General features: G+C 36.2%; 1 protein-coding gene across 48 annotated transcripts in view; it reads left to right on the forward strand.

Moving 5' to 3' along the window:
• Window positions 1-19528, forward strand: part of Nrxn1 (neurexin 1) — a 1091229-nt gene that overhangs the window by 914305 nt on the left and 157396 nt on the right. For all 48 annotated transcript variants that reach the window (XM_048804359.1, XM_048804357.1, XM_048804361.1 and 45 more), the window contains one exon: window positions 12317-12488. In XM_048804359.1, coding sequence (XP_048660316.1) covers window positions 12317-12488 — 172 coding nt within the window. The remainder of the gene's footprint in view (window positions 1-12316; window positions 12489-19528) is intronic.

Genomic DNA, 19528 nt, shown 5'->3' on the forward strand with positions numbered 1-19528 from the left:
TCTCCTGTGCTCCATTTGGTAAGCACTGAGGAATTTTTGCTTCAAGAATGCATTTTCACAGATAGTACTGTCCATTTATTCAACAGATTCAGTACCCAGATCCAGATCCACCCTAAATCCCTAAAGCTCTCAACATCGTGAAATATGGAGGACCATTAATTTGGGGATGAGGAAAGCAAGAGCTAACCAGGCAGAAGAACAGCAAAGGTCCTGAGATGGTTCAGGACCATGGTGTATGGTTCAGAACATGGAAACCCAAGGCTGGGGTGGCAGAGCAATGGGAAAGGGGGACAGAGAAAGAGCTTGAGTTCTTTGGCTTAGATGGCAGCTAACTTGGCTTTGCCTAGGTAATTACTCTGGGTTCTCTTTACTCTATTATCAATATTCACTAGTCTGAAAATATTCTCTGGCTCTTTCAGGTGAATGTGAGAAGGGAGAACCTCCAAGAGTCTCCAGGGATTACTGCTCTGGAGGGAGACATTAGAAATGAGCCTTTATCTCAAGTTCAACATATCCATGAATTGTTCAAATTTGAGCACTTTGTGTTTATTTGGCTTCAAAATTCTTGGCCATATTACAGGGCAAATTCACATTTGACTTCCTTGATTTGACATTTTTTTTTCTGGAATTGGATGAAGGATCTTTCTCTTGTTTGAAATGACATATTATTCACTTCTCACAGCACTGCATTTTGGAACATGGGCATTGAACCCTGTTCATCTGCTACTGCAACTAAACAAGGACTTGAAAGGGTTATAGGTTAGAACTTTTCTTTCTTTAACTAATTTGGGGAAGGTGCTTGAAAAACTAGTCAAGTGATTTCAAACAGTATTTTTAAGGTGGAAATTATATGAAGAACCCTTGCTATATCTTGAGATAAAAGGGCTCTCTAGAGAAATAAGTTAACAAGACATTCCACCCCACAAAGAAGCTAAACATGTTACATTAGCTTTGAAATATAAGCATAGAATGATGAATCATTTTTTGACATTGTAGAGCAAATGACTTTTGGAAAATGTGAGGAGTCCCTGTTGATTCAGAATGTCTTTTATATATCGCATTTCATAAAGTACATTGAAGAATGACAGGAACAAACAATTAGATGAATGTCAAGATGCATACTGTTAAAGGTTCTATCAACAATTTTCAATTCTTAGATTGGAAAGTTTTAAAAATACACATAGCCATTTATTTTTCAATCGGTTTATTTCTGCAAATGCTGTATTTTAGTTTTCTGTGCATAAGTCCATTCAAATAATATCCAGACAAATTTTCTAGACAATACTTACTTATGTTCATTTTTATTCACATCCCTGTATCTGTAAGGAGTCTATATATTTGTATTTGCATCTGCATTTGTCCCTAAAAGCATCTGTCTTTATACTCGCCTATTTTCTCTCCTTTGAGGCCTGTGCATATACTCTTTTCTCTGTCTGGAAAATGTTTACATTCATTATAGATTTCTGTTCATCTTCAGAACCTCAAAAAGGCTTTGCTTAATCACTCAGTTCCTCTCATGCCACGCAAGTCTTTGCCTTTTTGACACTTGGTGTGCATTAAACACTAATATAAATTTTAATGTGTAAAGAAACAACATAAGTGTATATTTCACAGTGAAAGAAGCTCTGTCTGCTTTATTAACCACCCTTTTCCAGAGCTTACCAGAAGGCCAGGAGTATAGCAAAAAGTTTTGTTTTATGAAAGAGTAAATAAATAAACATAGGTAATTTCTAGACTTATTGGTATTGTGGTAGTTCCAAAAGTTTGCTTTTAGTTATGCGAGAAATCCATGTATTTGTGGTAAATCAATTTGTGTGTGTGTGTGTGTGTGTGTGCATCCAACAAAATGCATTTGAGTTTTTTGAGTGATAGGGAAGAGTGGCACAGTGTTTTGTGAGATGCACTGTAGCTAAAAGATAGTCAATAAATATTTCTTGATTATTTTTGTGGCAGAAGTATTGTTTTCTGAGGATTAAGAGAGGTCATGATCACTAGGAGCTTCATTCAGCCTTGGAGCTTCTGTTCTCTTCTGAAAATTCTTTTGTGCTGGAATTACATGCATCAACATAGACTTGTGAGGGCTGGAGGAATTATTACTTACTACTACAGGGATAAGAGAGCCATGCTTCTTGTGTAGAAAACAGACGGAGACGGTGTTGGACTTTCTATGCCCACATTCCCAAGAGTTCTTTTTCCAAGGATGTCAGTCCTGCTCTAGAAGTCAATAAGAAAGGGAAAACAAAGGAGAAGGGTTGCACTGTCAGCTGCTGTGGAATACATTTCAAATTAGGGCTTGAGGCTTGTGAAAGGCAAGACAGTATTATCAGAAAGTCAGTCCATCAAACATGCTGAAAACACCACCTCACTGTTATTTCTTGGTTGCAAGTCACAATGCACAAACAGAATTTTAGAAAAGCTTATCCATTCCAAATTAATCTTTCCATTCCTAAATTACTGTACATAGCTTATATCAACTGAGGAATTTAGAATAATTCATTATTCTCTTGATATGTTTTTATGTTTTTTGGAGATTTAAAATAATGAAAAGGTTCATTTTGTTTTACCTGCACCCTAGTTACTAAGGTAACATTTACCATGCAAAGGGCTAAAATTACCATCCAAAGATATTTGGTCTATTTGTCTAAAAAATGTTGTGCTCTGAGCTATGGAAATTTGGAACATTAGAGTCAGACTGTAATTATATAGTCAGTTCTCAACAAAAATGATGGTCCTAGGACACAACAAGTAAATGAAATCCACAAATAAACCCAAACCTCTTTTGAAGGAAAACCTTTTTACATAGAAATGTCCAAAACTAGTAGAATTGATAGAATGTTCTTTCTCTGTGTGATTCCTGGTGGAGGTTAATAATCAGCAGCATAATGGCCCAAAGACAAGGAATCAGAAAGAAGCAGAAAAACAAAGATTGTTGTTTTAATCAGCACCTAACATACAATGTTTGTTTCATATGGTTTTCTAAATGACCCTACAATATAAACAAGGCTGAATTAACACTCAACCGAGGGATTTTTTTTTAAACAATGAATTTTTTAAAAAAAAAATCAGAAAACATGAACAACAACAGTACCTATCCATATCTGAGCAGCCCACTGCACTTTGTACAAGCTTAAATTGAGCCAATTTGGGTCTGAAAACTCCATGCAGCAACCCGAGGAATCTGTCATGATGCCAGAACACCAGGCTAAGTGTCCACATCAGAAGTATGACCTGCAAACAATTAAGAATATCACACAAGACATCAAGTCTATCCTTATTTCTTATTCTGTTTGCTTTTTGCTCCTTGATTTTTAGGAAAGGAAAGATTAATAAAGGAATAGTTCTTTACATATAAGGAACATATTTCAAGTATTCCTTCTTCAAGGTGGTTGGTGTTTCAGTACATAAGGGTACAAAATTAGTGCTCTCAATGAGATGACTCTATTTTTGCAAGAGGATAAATTAGCTTTATTTCATTCTCAGCTGTGAGGGTATGATAGCCCAGGTGTGCTATTTATAACAGGGGGAGTGTCATGAAAAAGGCTTATGTGACCATTCTAGAAGACATCATAGAAGTAGTAGAATGCTTTCTCAGACATAAAGAATTGTCTAGTATTGGCTCAACCAGTGAAACAAACAAACATCAGAAAATCTCAAAATACCAGCTTAGGTATTTTGACCCATTCAAAGATACACTAGCCAATCACGGAGCAGACTCAACTCTCTCCCAACATTATCTTGATTCTGGACTTAATTTCACCTAAAGAGCAATAATGTAACGGAATTGAAGCACCGGAGGGCTGTGGTATTGTCCTGAGAGCTCAGGGTCTTTCCCCTGGTTCAGGAGAACTCACTGTTGTGACTTGGATGTGGTGTCCCCCAAAAGCTCATGTGTGAAACAAGGCAAGAAGGATTAGAGAAGAAATGATTGGGTTATAGAGCCTGAACCTCTCTTAGCCCCTGATAGGGATGAACTAAGTGGTAACTAAAGGTATGTAGGGTGTGGGTAGAGGAGGTGGGTATTGGGGAGTGCCCTTGGGGTATATATTTGGTGAGCTGAACTTAGTTTCTACTGCCTGATTATCACCTGAGCTGCTTCCCTCAGCCACCCTCTTCTGCCCATGATGTCCTGCCTTACCTCTAGCCCCGAGGAATGGAGTTTCCTGTCTCTAAATCGAGACCTCTGAAACTGTGAACCCCCAAATAAACTTTTCCTCCTCAAAAATTGTTCTGGTCAGACCTTTTACTCATAGCCATGAAAAAGCTGACTGAAATACCCATTGATCCTTTTCTCACTTAAACTACCAAGTCCTTCATACTTGACCGGGGTGGGGGGGGGGATTCTTGCCAATCAGGACTACTCTTCCATGCCTCTGAGGAGAGGGGTTCTAATTTCTTTGGAAGGAACATAGATGGCTCACAAGGCTCCACAAGTTACTGAGTCATCACCCTAATCCAGTATTTTCTGCCCCCTCTCAAATCAGAGAATCTCTGATTTTAAAAGACAATAAAATCCTAGAGTTCATCCATTTTGTAAATTTTGAAAAAAAAATCTAATCGAGACTTAAATCCAAATTTAGGTGGGTTGCTTAAAAAAAAATCTCAACTGCTAATTTCTTTTCCAATTGTTTATCCTTGCTACCCACTTTGTCTTACATTTAGACTTTTCCTTGAACCAAATCTTTGATATAGAGAGAAGAAGGAATTTTTGGAATGATCAAGTGGCCTCTGCTTCAGTACATCTAGTGATGGCACAGCTTATCCCAAATGTGAAAACAATTAGATTCTGAAATGTTCTCTCTCTCTCTCTCTCTCTCTCTCTCTCTCTCTCTCTCTACTGGGGATTGAACCTGGGGCACTTCTGAGCCACATCCTTTTTTTATATTTTATATAGCACTTTTTTGTATTTTAATAGAGACACATGGTCTCACTAAGTTGCTTAGGGCCTCCCTAAGTTGCTGAGTCTGGGTTCGAACTCACAATCCTCCTGCCTCAGCCTCCCAAGCCGTTGGGATTACAGGTGTGCACCACAGTGCCCAGCCTAGAATGTTCTTTCTTGATCTGGGGGTTAGATGGATATGCTAACTTGGGTCAATCAGCCTTTCTGAACTTTAGCTTCCTCATTCATAAAATAGTTTAACTGCTTCACACGTCCTTGTGAAGGTTAATGAGATATTATGTCCTCTAGCAAAACTGCAATGGCTGCATAATTTGAGCATTATTTTAACTAATTTCCATCAACCCACTGTGAAGCTAAACATTGGTTTTAAAAAAAAATAGCAATGGTAGTAGTGGTAGTAATAATAATAGGTCACAGGTGCTGTGTAGTCATTAAGTATGTTTAGAACTTTATGTGCTTTATCTCACCAAAAGACAACTGCAGTGAGATGCAAGTGTTCAGGAATTAAATAGTGGAGATCTTCTTTGCACTACCTCATGAATGTGCTAAAGAACACTGAATGGTATACTTTAAAAGGGCACATTTTATGATACTGTATGCAAATTATATCTCAATTTAAAAAGGAAATTTGGATGTGAGTTTGGGAAAATTACAAATGTAAAGGCTGTCAGTTAAATGCTGTACAGAATATGATGATTAATAAGCTGGTCTTTTTTCCTACCCCAAGCTGTTTTTAATATGTTCAAGGAGGTAAAACAGGCAAATAAAATCTAACCCTAAGGCAGTGAGTAAGGGAGAACTATTCCAGGCTTACGAAGTTTTATTAGACACTTGTAAGACCAAGAGATGACCAAGAGATGACTCAGGGCAGTCTTATGGACTTAAAGGAGCTAGGGCATTAGAAAGAAATATGCTATCCTTAGTAAAGATTTGATGGGAAAACAGAGATACTGTTCTTTCAATGTTTCACCCTTAAATGAGATCTCTCTGCAGGACCAGGACCTAAGTCTCACCCAGTACCTAGCCACTACTAGTTCTGTATTGGGTGGTGCTGTGAAATAGAACTGTCCAGAAACAAAAAACTTTACTCTGCAGTAACCCTTTTCTTGATTCAATCTCTGAGGATGCCTTGGTTTCAAGGTCTTTTTCTAGCACTCAGACAGAGCTGAAGTCCTTCTTTTTAAGAAAGTCCCATCGACTTGATTAGATTCCAGTGTCCATACTTAGCTATGTGACTTAGGAGAGATTGTCTAAATGTTCTGAGGAGATAGATGATGGGACACTTACGTTTTCACATGTCCTGGGAGTTTTAGGTATGCTGAGAGGTGAGATGTACTGTATCTAGTTCAAGGCCTTGTGTCCAGTGAGCACTGTGATACCAAGGACCTGGAAAGAGAGGTGGGAGAGAGAAGGAACATAACTTTTATGTCTCTAAGTGCTACTTTGGTCCCCACTGGTTGAGTTACAGCTGCCCCAAGGCAGGCTGTCCCCTGATGCCTACTGGGAGGCACCCTGAGACCCTTCCGACTCCTCCTTCCAATACATCTTGCTCCTCCTTGACATGCTTCAGGCTCTTTTGTGGACCTGAGTATTTCCATGCATGGTTTACCTTCCCAATTTGATTGTTCCCAAAGACAAAGAACACACTTTCCATGTTAGTATTGTCCTCACATGTAGTCTATATATTAAACAATCAATTTTTATTTATTAGCCAAAGGAACAAAAAAGATATTATTTAATGGGGAACATTGGATAGGAAGAAGGAAACTTTTATTTTTGAAGTGGTGGTGTTTCAGGAAGTAGGGGGTACTTTCATTTCAGTCTCCAATTAAAACTACTAGTAGACTAAAACCCCTTCGTGACATTACAGACCATCTGGATTGACAAACATACTTATCAGTAGGACTGCTAATTCACTTGGAAATGTATTTGGGTTAAATTAACATGTTTGTTTGGTGTTGTGGGAATAGGGTGCTCTCTGACAGTCTCTGCAGTTTTGCCACTCCAGTGACAGTGACTATAGGTCCCAGAGTCCCCATCACGCCTTAAAACCTTTGCTCCCTGGTGAGGATTAGTCTCTGGGGGAACAAAACATAACATTCAGCCTGACTCTAATTTCAATCAGCAGTGTAGATTTGGATCATGGGAGTTGTTTTGTATTTGGAAATGAGCACAGTCCTGTAGCACATGTGAAGGCATTGTCTCATTCTGTCCAAAGTCGGGCCCTGGAGCATGGGTCTGTATTGTGGTGCATGAGAGAAGTTTCTACAACATATGCAGGCCCCCTGCTCATCCACTTGCCCCTTTGGGTTGCACGTTTGTTCATCCTGCTTGGCTAATCCCTAGGAGTGCAACAAACAAACAGGCAAAGAAGGAGACAAACTTTCATTTTTTTATTTGTCTTTTTTCCTGGGCATAGTTGTGTCAAACCCTTCTATACAGCGACCTCAGAGTAGAGGAGAGAAAGCAGTGGATTGAAATCTTACGAAACATATCTGTATGACAGACAGAAGGCTAAATATGTGTGTGTGTGTGTGTGTGTAGTATATATTCTGTTTATCTATTTCATATGCACATAGCTTAGAATATAGACATCTGTAACATGCAAACATCTTGCTTGAAAATGCCCAAGACACTGAGAATACCATTAAATCTCAATCTTGCTTCAGACATATTTTTCAAATGAATATGTCATTTCAGATGGTATTCGGCAGTACATGAAACCACGATGCCACTGTTAGAACGTTCAAGTACCTTCCCAGAGTCGAATTGCATGATGTTTCCTTTTAACTTGGTTTAATATTATAATCCTTATTCAAAAATGAGCTTTTGTGAAAAAAATCAATAATTACCTTTGTCACTATTTATTTAATGAATCCATGGAAAGACTTCATTAAATTATAAATGGCTCATTACTGATATTCTCATAATAGATTTGTGAAATGACGGTGTGAGCCAGTTATTCATTTCAAGGAAGATACAATACAGGGAGATCAGTACATGTCCAGTGAAATGACTGCTGGTTTTGCTAATGCAATATTCATGAGAATTTGCCGAGACAATCACATTTAATCCCAGAGAATAATAATGTGAAATGAATTCTTTTAAATTGTAATTATCTATTGGCAAGAAAGTTTAGCAAGTTTTATTGTTTATATAATTGAAATGGCTTGGTATTCTGTCGATATGGGAGGGTTGTGTTTTGAGGATATTCACTGTGTCTGAATGATATGGTAAAACCTAGTCCTATAAATATGCTTGATAGGAATATTTTGTACTTTATTTACATTTAAATTTTTTTTTCTGGGAGCAGGGGGTGATTCTTTGACTATCACTTATATTTAAATTGTGTGTGTGTGTTTTTAAGGCCTTGATGTAACTTAGGGTGGGGTAGATAGAGTAAAAGTGGGGGGTAAGGCCTACTGTTGGTAGCTCCTTTAGTGGTGTTCACTACTCTAGCTAACTCCATAGATGTAAGTTGAGAGCTGAGGCAAGCAATCAACATATCCAAGAACAGATGGACATAATTTAAAAGTCAGAAGCTCTCTAAGCCTAGCTGATCCTTATTGTTTCTTAGATAAGTTGCAAGCAGTCAAACCCCATGAAATCTGAGGATTTCTGCACCCTAGAAAATAATCATTTTATATATCCAGCTGCAGAAAAATGTAAGGATAAGTTAAAGTGACTTATTTCTGAGTTTGAGATACTATTTGGCTCTCGTACTGCAATGCTTCTGCTCACAGAACTTGGACCTCCTTAATTAATAATTAGAACTCTGGGGAATCTTGGTGATTGTGACCTTCCTGTTAGAATAAGTAGAAAACATCAAGAATTTTTTTCTAGTCTTCTCCTGATTTAAGAAACATGTCTACGTTAGAAAATACCCCCACCCCCACCCCGCAAACAGTGGACAACTCCAGGATAACAATTATTTTCATGCCTTTGTTATGTTGCAAGGGTTGGTTCTTAGAATGCACCAAGAATTTTAAATTCCTCTGTGGGAATATTTCTTCCTGACCCTAGGGACATCCAGGCAGAGTCTCAGTACTACTGTAGTCATTCTTAGATAGTAAAAAGGTCATCTGTTCACTTTTATACATAAAAAGTAACTTCAGTTAGTTCCTGTACAATAACAAATAACTTACATCTTCTGTTAAGCCCTCTCTATTATCCCTACTTGGTCACACTGAAGAGGCCTCCTGTACACGGAGGAAAAACACGATGTTTTTTCTCTCAATTTCATGAATCTCACTTCTCTTCTCCCTCCCCAAATTCTCCAGGGACGAGGCAGAAGAAACAGGAAGAGATAAGGGCAGAAATGACCTTCTTTGGCCAATACCATGGTAGCCATCTCACCCAATAGCTTAACCTGTGCTTGAAGCTCTTGAAAGAGCACTTTTGGGAGGCATGTTAATGAACTCTTCAGAGTTCTTACCAACATTATTAGAATTTCCTTTCTTAAAATTCCCTTGATACCAGGTGCAATGGCATATTCCTATAATTCCAGAGACTTGTGAGGCTAAGACAGGAGGATTGGAAGTTTGAGGCCAGCCTTAGCAACCAATGGAGGTCCTCAGAAACTTAGACCCAGTCTCAAATAAAATAAAATAAAATAAAAAGGGCTGGGGATATAATTTAATGGTAAAGTGGCCTTCTTTAATACTAAAAAAAAAAAAAAAAACAAAAAAAACAAAACCAAGAAATTCCCTGAGGAGGGTAAATGTACCTCCTTCAGATGGCCATTGGGATTTCTGCCTCAATCTCTGGATATCCATCACTGCAAATTCAAGTTCTTTCCTGTGGTAAGTTTTCTGCACCCCTGAGCCTCACTCCTTCCATGGCTCTACTAAGCAGGACACCACATATTCTGTGCTGGCTCTCTAATCTCTGGCCACAGGTAATGTCCTTTGTCCTATCTGTGATACACAAGTGGCTTTCGGTGCTGTAATATCTTTTTGCTGTGCCCCCAGGGTATCAGGCAGCCACAGAGTTTTCTTCCCTTGAAGATTTTTCAGGTATATTAGATCCCAGTTTTCTAACTACTGCAACCACTGCTGCCATATCCCAGAAGATGCATATCAAACTTTCTGAGATGTTCCATTAAAGTCTCCTTCCCTGTACTTTAGATAAGGGAAAAGTCCCCTTTCACCTTGGAAGTATGTGTGAATCCCATCACATCCCAACTTTTTTCTCAAATCCTCTTCTAATTATCAGTAACCTCTTTGCCTTTCCTCCTTTTTTTTTTTTTTTTGATGGACCAGATTTGGAGCCCTAAAAGTAGTTGACAGTGCTCTCCTTTGCAAATCTGGCTTAAGCAATTTTATACCTAATTTTGTAAGATGGACAAGCAATCTTTTTTTTTTTTTTCATCTTCTTAAGATCTCAGCTAAAATTGCAACAAAAAGAATCCACCTTTTAACATCTTAATAAATTCACATATCCATTGCTTACTATCCATTATGAAATTATTTTAAGTATACATTGAGTGATATATATCAAAAAACTTTAAAACACAATAGGAGACCCCATGGTGCTTCTACTTTAACAGGATAGATCAAACAGGTTGCAAAGAACAGTCAGATTTACCAAATCTGTAAGCTAGCTGTGGGACCTTAATCAAGTTGCTTTATCACTCTGTGCCTTAATGTCATCATCTGTAATATGGAAATAAAATAGTATCTCTCTCCTGGGACTGTTATGAGTACTGCCAGAGTTAGCATTTATAAAGTGTTCAAAATTCTACATACATGACCAATTGTTAGCAAACTCAAGAGTGGAAATAGGTAGAGAAATTTTAATAGTTGTTTAGACTTTTGTTAGATTGTTTCTCTCGGACCTACTTTTATTTCTCAACATATTTTTTTATTATTCTTACTTTTAAATAGATGTTATTTTAAGTTATTTCAGGTTTTTTTTTTAACATTTCAGGTGATTTTCTTATGTTAGAAAAATTCACATTTCCTCATTTTCAATAAACTGCCCAATGTTATATATATATATATTTTATGCTGCGGAGGAAAAACATATATATATATATATATATATATATATATATATATATATATATATATATATTTTATGCTGCTGGGGTTGAACCCAGGGCCTTGTGCATAGGTATATATATTTTAACACACATTAAAAAACAACTTTTAGGATATCTGCAGTAAGAGCATAATGAGCAATGTCACAAATAACATCTTCAATACTTCCCTTCAGTTAATGCAACTTTATACAGGACTTTTTATAAGACTTCCCAGGGCAAGCTGAAGTCATCCTTCCGCTGCCTCCTTCAATGATGAGAATCTAGCAAAGAGCAGAGAGAATGTGGTCCAAACCTTCAGGCTTCTAATATTCTGACTTAAAATTTCTACAGGAAAGAATGGGCTGTGTGGCTCTTAAACCCCTCTCCCCCCATGTGGTTTCTCCCATCTGGGGTTTGATGAAAGGTGAGCGGTGGACAGTTTGAAGTTATGTCCTCTGACAAGGGCCTGCAGCACAGGTATTTCCTGCTACTGATGAAGGGCAAGCTCACATACTTTAAAAGTCAACTGAGCTCAAGGTGGACTTGACAGCCCTGCTGTTAGAGAATGCTCCTCAGAGGCAGAGGAGATGAGCACATATTTCTTTGCCACCTTGTGTTATGAAATCCTAAAGTTAACAACCACAACTTTATACTTTGAAAGATTCGCCGTGTTACTTTGCTTAACACAGAGAGCAAGTTAATTTTGGATAACTGTATCATAGCTTCATCTCAGCTTAGATATCATTGAAAAATGAGAAAACAGAATTTTGGTACTTCCACATCTCTGTTAAGTCATGAGACCTTGTGGGAGTCAATGTGATAATTTCATCTGTAAACTAAAGAAATTGAGTCAGTTTGAGGCTGTGAGCCTTGGTTTTGTGAATAATGACTAAAAAGTTCACTCATTAAAGGCCTATCTTTGTGCCCCTACCCTTTAGAATGATTTTGTACATTGTGAGCATTTGTCATTTGACTCTAAACAGATTTCATTGCTGCAATGCCACTAGTTACTAAAACGGAGGGTTTCCAGTCTTGCTTTTCTTGTGAAATGAGGAGTGTGGATTAAAGGAGTTCTAATAAAGGACAAGAAAGGAGGTGGCTTCATGCAGACAGCTGTGTGCTTCTCTCTGGCAACCTCTGGGAAAAAGACATCTCAATTCCCTTGAAAGTGTGTCTGTGGGAATATCAGTTATCCCTGAAAGAGATGTCTCACATTTACCAAAATGTCAAGAATCTTGCTTATATTATGAGGTGTTTTTCAGATGTAAAATCAGAGGAAAGCAGCTGTTGTCCAAAGAATATTTTTGAACAATCCCTTTGTATGTAATTCTTCTTAAATGCTGATTAATCAGTTCAACTGAATACACCTCTTCGTTTCCTTTCTTCTTCCCTTCCAGCACCAAGGAAAAATTGGAGTTAAGTTTAATGTCGGGACGGATGACATCGCTATTGAAGAGTCCAATGCAATCATTAATGATGGGAAGTACCATGTGGTCCGATTCACGAGGAGTGGTGGCAATGCCACGTTACAGGTGGACAGCTGGCCAGTGATCGAGCGCTACCCAGCAGGTAAGCAAGTGAATATGTATCTGGGGAAGATTTTATGGAGGAAAAAACAAAACAAAACTGGAAAACAAAGCTCTGTTTTGCGTCCGTTTCACCAAATTGTGGTTTTCAGAAAAACCATCAAGTATTTATTGGACTTTAGAATCGTGAATGTAATGCTGTCCTAAACTGTTCTTGTTACAGTGTACAAATGACATTTTATAGGCGAACTTGAAGGCACACGTTAGCATTTGCAAAATTCAGGACATCAGTGAAAACCAGAAAAATGCACACATAAAAATACACAACATGTCAAAGCTCTTTTTACTGGATCCTTGCATTTGAACAAAGAAAAGGCTTTGTCAAAAGTAACAAAGTTAAAATTTAAAACCAAGGGAGGGAATTGGATAACATTTGCTTTCTGAGCGAAAGTGAAGCTGGACTGCTGCTTTGATGGTGGTGCACAGCAGAAACCCGGGAGAGGTGTGGGGAGAGCAGGGCATGAGCAGAGGAGGAAGGGGCAGCAGACATCACAGCTAGAAAAGCAAAAGGAGCCTTTCAGCTTCCTAGAACCATGCAGTTTCAGGAGAATTCTGAGATGCTCATATCACTCATTTTAGGTCTGTAAACTGAATCTCAAGGCATTATTAATAAAATAAAAATTAACTTGTTCATGCCAAAGAATTTTGTCTGTACTGTTATTACGCAAAGGTGGTAGGTTAGAAATCTAATAAACCAGTGCTACTTGCAGTTGTGTATGTTCTCAATTAAAAAAAAAACAGATATGTTATTTTCAAGTAAAATACAAATTTAAAGTACCAAGGTATTTGCTGTCATTATATTTTGGTACAAAATTGCCTCCTCAAAGAATCAGTCTCATTTGTCTCTATTCCCCTTTTAGACAGGCTAATTTTTGTTGTTGCTGCTGCACAGTATACAATTTATAACACAGTATAAAGTACAAAGTGAAAATTCATTCTTCACAATACAAATGATAGCCAAAATGTACATATAACTAACTCCTCTATTAGAATTATTTGTTTCAATGGAAGAAATAATTTGATGAAATACAGATTTGTTCATAAATATCAATTTTCCCTAGGATTGACTCACAATTATGGAATGAAATGCCCCTTCTGCTTTTTCTAGACCTTTCCTAATTTGTATAATTCTACATCTTCAAGTTCCATTTCAACCTATTCTATATGACGAGTGCTTTGCAAATATTTGCTGAATTAGATGTAATTAAAACCTGCTCCGTGACAATATTCCAAAGCAAGCAAATTAATAATATGTCCGGTGCCTTTTATAATACTAGTGAATAGTAGGCAATCAATAAAATGTTTGCCAAATTGGTATCCTGGGGAATTATCACAATTTTATACTACAAGTATGTGAATAGTCCTTCTGTTACCATCTACAATAAGATGAAGGAATGAAACATCTGAAAGCAAAGTAATTTAAATATGTGTTCAATGCTTCAGAGCCCCTGTTATTCATCTCCACTGCATTCACTGAAGACCAACTATAAATGTACTTGACAAACAAATAAACTTCAACTGCAGTGGAATTATAGAGAAGGAAGTTGGTAATCTTCCTAAGGTAGGGAATAACTAATTCCTATGTTCTGATAGGAAGTCATTGCCCTGGATGCCAGGAAAACATAAAGCAGGGTAAGGTCTAGGCTCTGCCATGGGATGTGGTCATCTCTAAAGTTTGACCTGAGCATGTACAATGGTAATTCCTGTTACTCTTACACTGTGGCTGTTTCCTCTTGAGGGATAGCTTTGTTTCAATAATTAGTTGTTTAAAATTATCTTTATTTAGTAACATTTTGCTCTTATCAGCACTTCCCATGTTGTTATCTTGAAGAACGCCATTCTGGTTGTTATTAATGCTTACCTACAGAGGAAAGGAAGAAGTCATGTTCAAATTAAATTGGGAAATTATGGGTTAAAGTAAGGTAAAAATTTCCATTCTTGGATCTTATTCTGTTAATGTGCGGAGTGCATCTCTAAAAGACAAAAATAGCATGCCCTTTTGCAAGCATGGGTCCTCCAAATCTAGTTTTCTAATTCGTCAATGTATTTTGGTAGAAACTTCATTTTTTAAAAGATCTCTATAACTCACAATGTTACCATATTGTATGTGATTAAGAAGCTTGTAATTGTATGTACCAGATACCATGATCTGGGCATAGTTGCCAAAAGATATATTCCCTATCTTCATGTGTCAGGCTAATGTCCACTTTGAATACTGGTACCTGTATTGGGGCAGTGTTAATTAATTCTTTGAAGAAATATTTATATTTTTAGATTAATATTTTTTTAATACATACAATTTCTCATTTGCCAATTAAATAGAATAAGAAACACAACATGAAATTTATTTAGATATTAGAAGCTGGAGGTACCATAATAATTAAGGAGCAAAACTTTAGAAACAGTTATTTTAGATCCAATGTTTTATATTTAGTCCAAGATCTAAGTGTTCTTCCCCCATGTAGTATTTGAAGTAATTTAATCAATCCAGAGTGAGCCAAGTTGCAATTATTCTGAAGGATGCAAGCAAAAAAACAAACTTGGCATCTGCCCACAAGAGAATTAGAACACATGTGAGAAATTTCTTTACACAGAAATTTATGATCAATATGTAAAGAACTCAGAGGAGCCATGTTGTTGTCACCAAGTTTATCATTATTATTATTATCATCAATTATCTGCTTTGTATTCATTACAGCATGGTATTGTAGTAGGAAATAAACAATAAAAATTCCAAATACTGTTTCTTTTGGAGCTTAATCTGTCTGCAACAATGCCATAAAGGCTGAATACACTTGGATTTTTTTGTTGTTGTCGTTGTTACTGGGAATTAAACTCAGGTCTGCTTTACCACTGAGCTCCATCCTCAGTACTTTTTATTTATTTATTTATTTATTTATTTGTTTCGAGATAGGCTCTCATTAAGTTGCCGAGGGCTTTGCTAAGTTGTTGAGGCTGGCCAAACTTACAGTCCTCCTGCTTCAGCCTCCTTCGTCACTGGGATTACAGGCATAGACCACTACACCCAAGTTCTGAGTAAAAATTTAAAGTGTTACTAGATTAAAGTTTTTGGAACAAAGTGCTTTTAATATGAGTTTAATAGCAAAATGTAATGTATATCTTCTGTATTAGTTTGTGGTATAGCTATTTTTATTTAAAAAATTTTAGAGTTATTATTCATTAGAAAAGTAACTGGACTAATGCTTTTACCGCCAAGTCCTATAATCAAAGAAGCAGGAACCAACAGACTATATTTGGTTCCTTTTAAAGTGCCTGCACTGCAAAATATAGGTAATAAGGTTGAAATTAGTAATTAAGTACAGCACTTAACCTTCCATTATAGGGCTTTGTGGTAAGTGCTTTTCTATGAAGCAATTCATCTGGTAGTGACACTATACCTTTAATGAAAAGCACCTAAAGCATTGACCAGTAGTATTACCCTATAATTGTCTGGAAGGCTTTCATAAAGAAACTAATTAGTGGAGGTAGATTTTATGCTCTTTTGGAGAATATGAAATATTCCTATAACCCAATAATTCACATTTTAGAATAAATATTGAACTTTCTGAATAGCATACCCAGTTTTCATTATTTTCTGTACATGGAACAAAGTACAGAAATAATATTTTGCAAACCATTTAAAGTTGGGAAAGCCACTTCTTGGCATATGTCAATTAAAGCTCTAGAATATAATGCATCATTAATCTCTGATTTGTCCTTAATTACAGTCATGTAGCAAAATTTTCTTTCTCAACAAAAATAGACCTCCTCTTCTCATTACATTTATTCCACAAAGCCTAATATTATCTTGCTTCTTCTGACTTGAGATTACTCCAAATAAATCATACTCACCTTTGAAAATAAAACTGAAGTCACCTGCCTACCACAATGTACCAAAGATGTCCTTTCTATCTAAGTAAGATTGAATATTCAATTTATTCCTAAGTTAAAACATCAAACTAGCAAGTATTGGCTGGATCCATACTAGGCAAAAGGAACATACTAGTCTTACAGTCTTGTCATAGAGAGAATTTTTAAGTGTTTAATATTAAAAATAGAATTCATGGGAAAATAATTTGGCCAAAAATAAGCTATGGAAAAAAAAAGTCAACAACAAGAGATTTCAAAGTAGGAAGACATCTTGAAGGAAGTGGTGTAGTAAGACTGCCGAAAAAAAATAGTGAACTTTACTTGAGATTTTGAAGAGTGCATTCATTTAGGTAGGGTTAGCAGAAAAAGACAGAGAAAATATTTAGGGAATTATGAAATAGTCTATATGTCAAAAGAAAAAGGACCCAGGGAGTATAGAAAAAATAAAGAAGAATGCAAATACATAATAAGACCTGGTGAACAACAAAATAAACAAAGACATTCCCTCTGTTTAGTTTCTCTTTTTCCTTTTCTCTCTCCCCCTTAATCTCTTTCTCCTCCCTCCCTGCTCTCTCACTATTAATTATTCAGTTCTTCACTTTGTCACCAGAAGGCACTAGACACTAATGAACTTGAAACCTGTGATAGGAACAAATAGAGAAACCAAAGGCATGGTTCTTGATTGCTAAAAGATTTGTCTGGTTGGGAGACAAGAAGGATTAAGAACACCTACCAAACTCAAGTGAATGGTGTTAACTGTCAAATTTCCAGATCAGTGTTTATTGCTGTTACAGATTAAAGAAAGAAGCCAATGGTGATCTGAAGTGGTGTGAAAAAGTAGATCAGTTAGGGATGAGAGGATTTGAAGAAAGGAATAGCCCCCAGGGAAGATTTCATAGAGATGCTCTAAGTACTTTGTGCATGATCATGCAATTTGGCTGAAAGGTTTTGTGAGCATTGGCTCTAAATCTTATCTATTTCATCAGTGAAAACTAGCACAATATTTCAGAGACCAAGAAAGCCATATGGATTATTGCCCTTTCAATTCTACACATTTAGCATAGATTTATTATTTTTAATTGAATTCATGAACAATTTTTCAATTATCCCTACAAGTCATTCTATTATTTAGAGTTTTCTGTTTTTGTTATCGAGGTGTTAATTAATTTTATTAGGACTTTAAATTTATATTTAACCTAATTTTACTACTATGATGTATTTAAGAATATCTACTTCATTTACAATCATAGCATTTGAAAGAAAGAGGAACTTAAAATTCCTTCTATTCCAGTTCCTTCATTTTTTAAATGACAAAAGGGAACCCTGAAGAGGCCACCGGATTTGTTCACTATTACAATTGCTAATTAGTGGCTAAGTCAAAACTACACTTGATCTTGTCCATATGCTGTGAGCTTTCCCTTGTACCATCTGGGACACAGAATCCAAAGTGAAGAGAGATCATTAGATGAATCCTTCAATGTAGCAGGATGTGTTCGTCATAACTAAAAGCCATGACTTACATGATTGGTCACAGGTGCATGTTACTCCATGTCACAGCTTGTATTTTCTGCTGACCCACACATATACATTCAAAACCCTTATGACTATTAAACAGTAACATGAAATAAAATCTTTTCTTGAAAAAACCATAGTTGTTTTGTAGTCACTAAATTCTGGAGTCAATAATACTAATTAGTAGGCACTGATTGTTTTTTAACTTCACTTGAGAAACTTAATTAGCAAACAAGTAAATCATTATAGAGCATTAGAATCCTTAAGGATCATTCAGGAGAAAAAATCTATCCTAGAAGACTTGCTCCATGCACTGACCAAATATATACATAGAACAAATGTTTGGCTGGATTTTATTTCCTTCCTAAAGTGAGATAGTGAAAATAAAAATCTCTTGTGTAAACTAATAAACTATTCAGGAGACTTAAGTCATTCTTTAAATTAATTACCAATTTTAAGTGAAGTCCTGTGAAAGAATAACAATAAGGGCTTGGCATAAAGTAGATACTTAAATGGTTCTTGAATAATTCTAGGTTCCTTATTAAATGTTAGTGCCAAAACACTGTCTTTTTGCTGGTGCAACTATACTTACATGCATGATGAACATTTGTTTCAATGCATAAATATTTGGCTTCAATTTTATATAGTTAAATGTTTACTAATCTAAATTTCTCAGTCAATCTTACATACTCTGAGAAATCTTAGAACAAGTGCCTAAAACTCTGACTTTTCCTGAGTTATCTTTTTTCGTTGTGCTGAATTTTGCTGGTACTTTGTGGGTTATTCTTTTGTGGGTTATTTTTAGTGATGAAGCATAATGAACTTTTTATTAAGTAGTATATTCATACATCTATCTGAAATTCTCAGCCAACCTTCGAAGAAATTATGTCCAAGGAAATGGAAGGAAATGATATATTCTTAGGCTTCTCACTTGTTCTTACATTATCAGTGACCTGGATTTTTTTTAATATTAGAACTTTTCATGTTGCTATAAGACATATTAGAGATTTTTGTTTTGTTTTTGTGTTTGATATTCTGACAAAGGAAAAACAAAGTTCCCCTTTGAAGGTTTGGTGGACTTTATACTCATTTAGACTTTTAGAATGTCCAACATATACAATGCACATAATAATCTTTTTCTAAAAGATTATTCTTCATGGTAAAACGGAAGTAAAGAATTTCATATGAACATAGCTGACCATTTTTAAAGTCTTACTGTTTGTTATAAGTTGTCTTTTTTGTTTTCTGTGCTATGGATTTATGGGACTACTTTTCATTTTCTATCGTAGGAAACTGGTCAGTGAGATCTATCTCTGACTTCCATAAACTTGTCTTGCACCATAAGCTCAAATATCTGCCTCCAATTTGTATTCTATAGGACTTAGGTCAGATTCTCACAGGGCCAAATTAGTCACTGTCTAATTCAGAAAACTCAGTTCAAGCTTAGTAGACACTTTTTTCATGATGAACAGAACCCTAGAAAGCAAATGTATTATTAAATGTTTATTGCTGACAGAACTGAAATAATCTGAAAAATTAATTTCTAAGGATATGCTGGATATCTGCTATTTGAATACCAATGTGAATGATGCAGAGGCACAAAAGTCAAAGCTCTTCTCTATTTCTTCTACTACTTTTCTG

The sequence above is a fragment of the Marmota marmota genome, unplaced genomic scaffold (assembly GCF_001458135.2).
Source record: "Marmota marmota marmota unplaced genomic scaffold, marMar, whole genome shotgun sequence".
Taxonomy (NCBI): domain Eukaryota; kingdom Metazoa; phylum Chordata; class Mammalia; order Rodentia; family Sciuridae; genus Marmota; species Marmota marmota.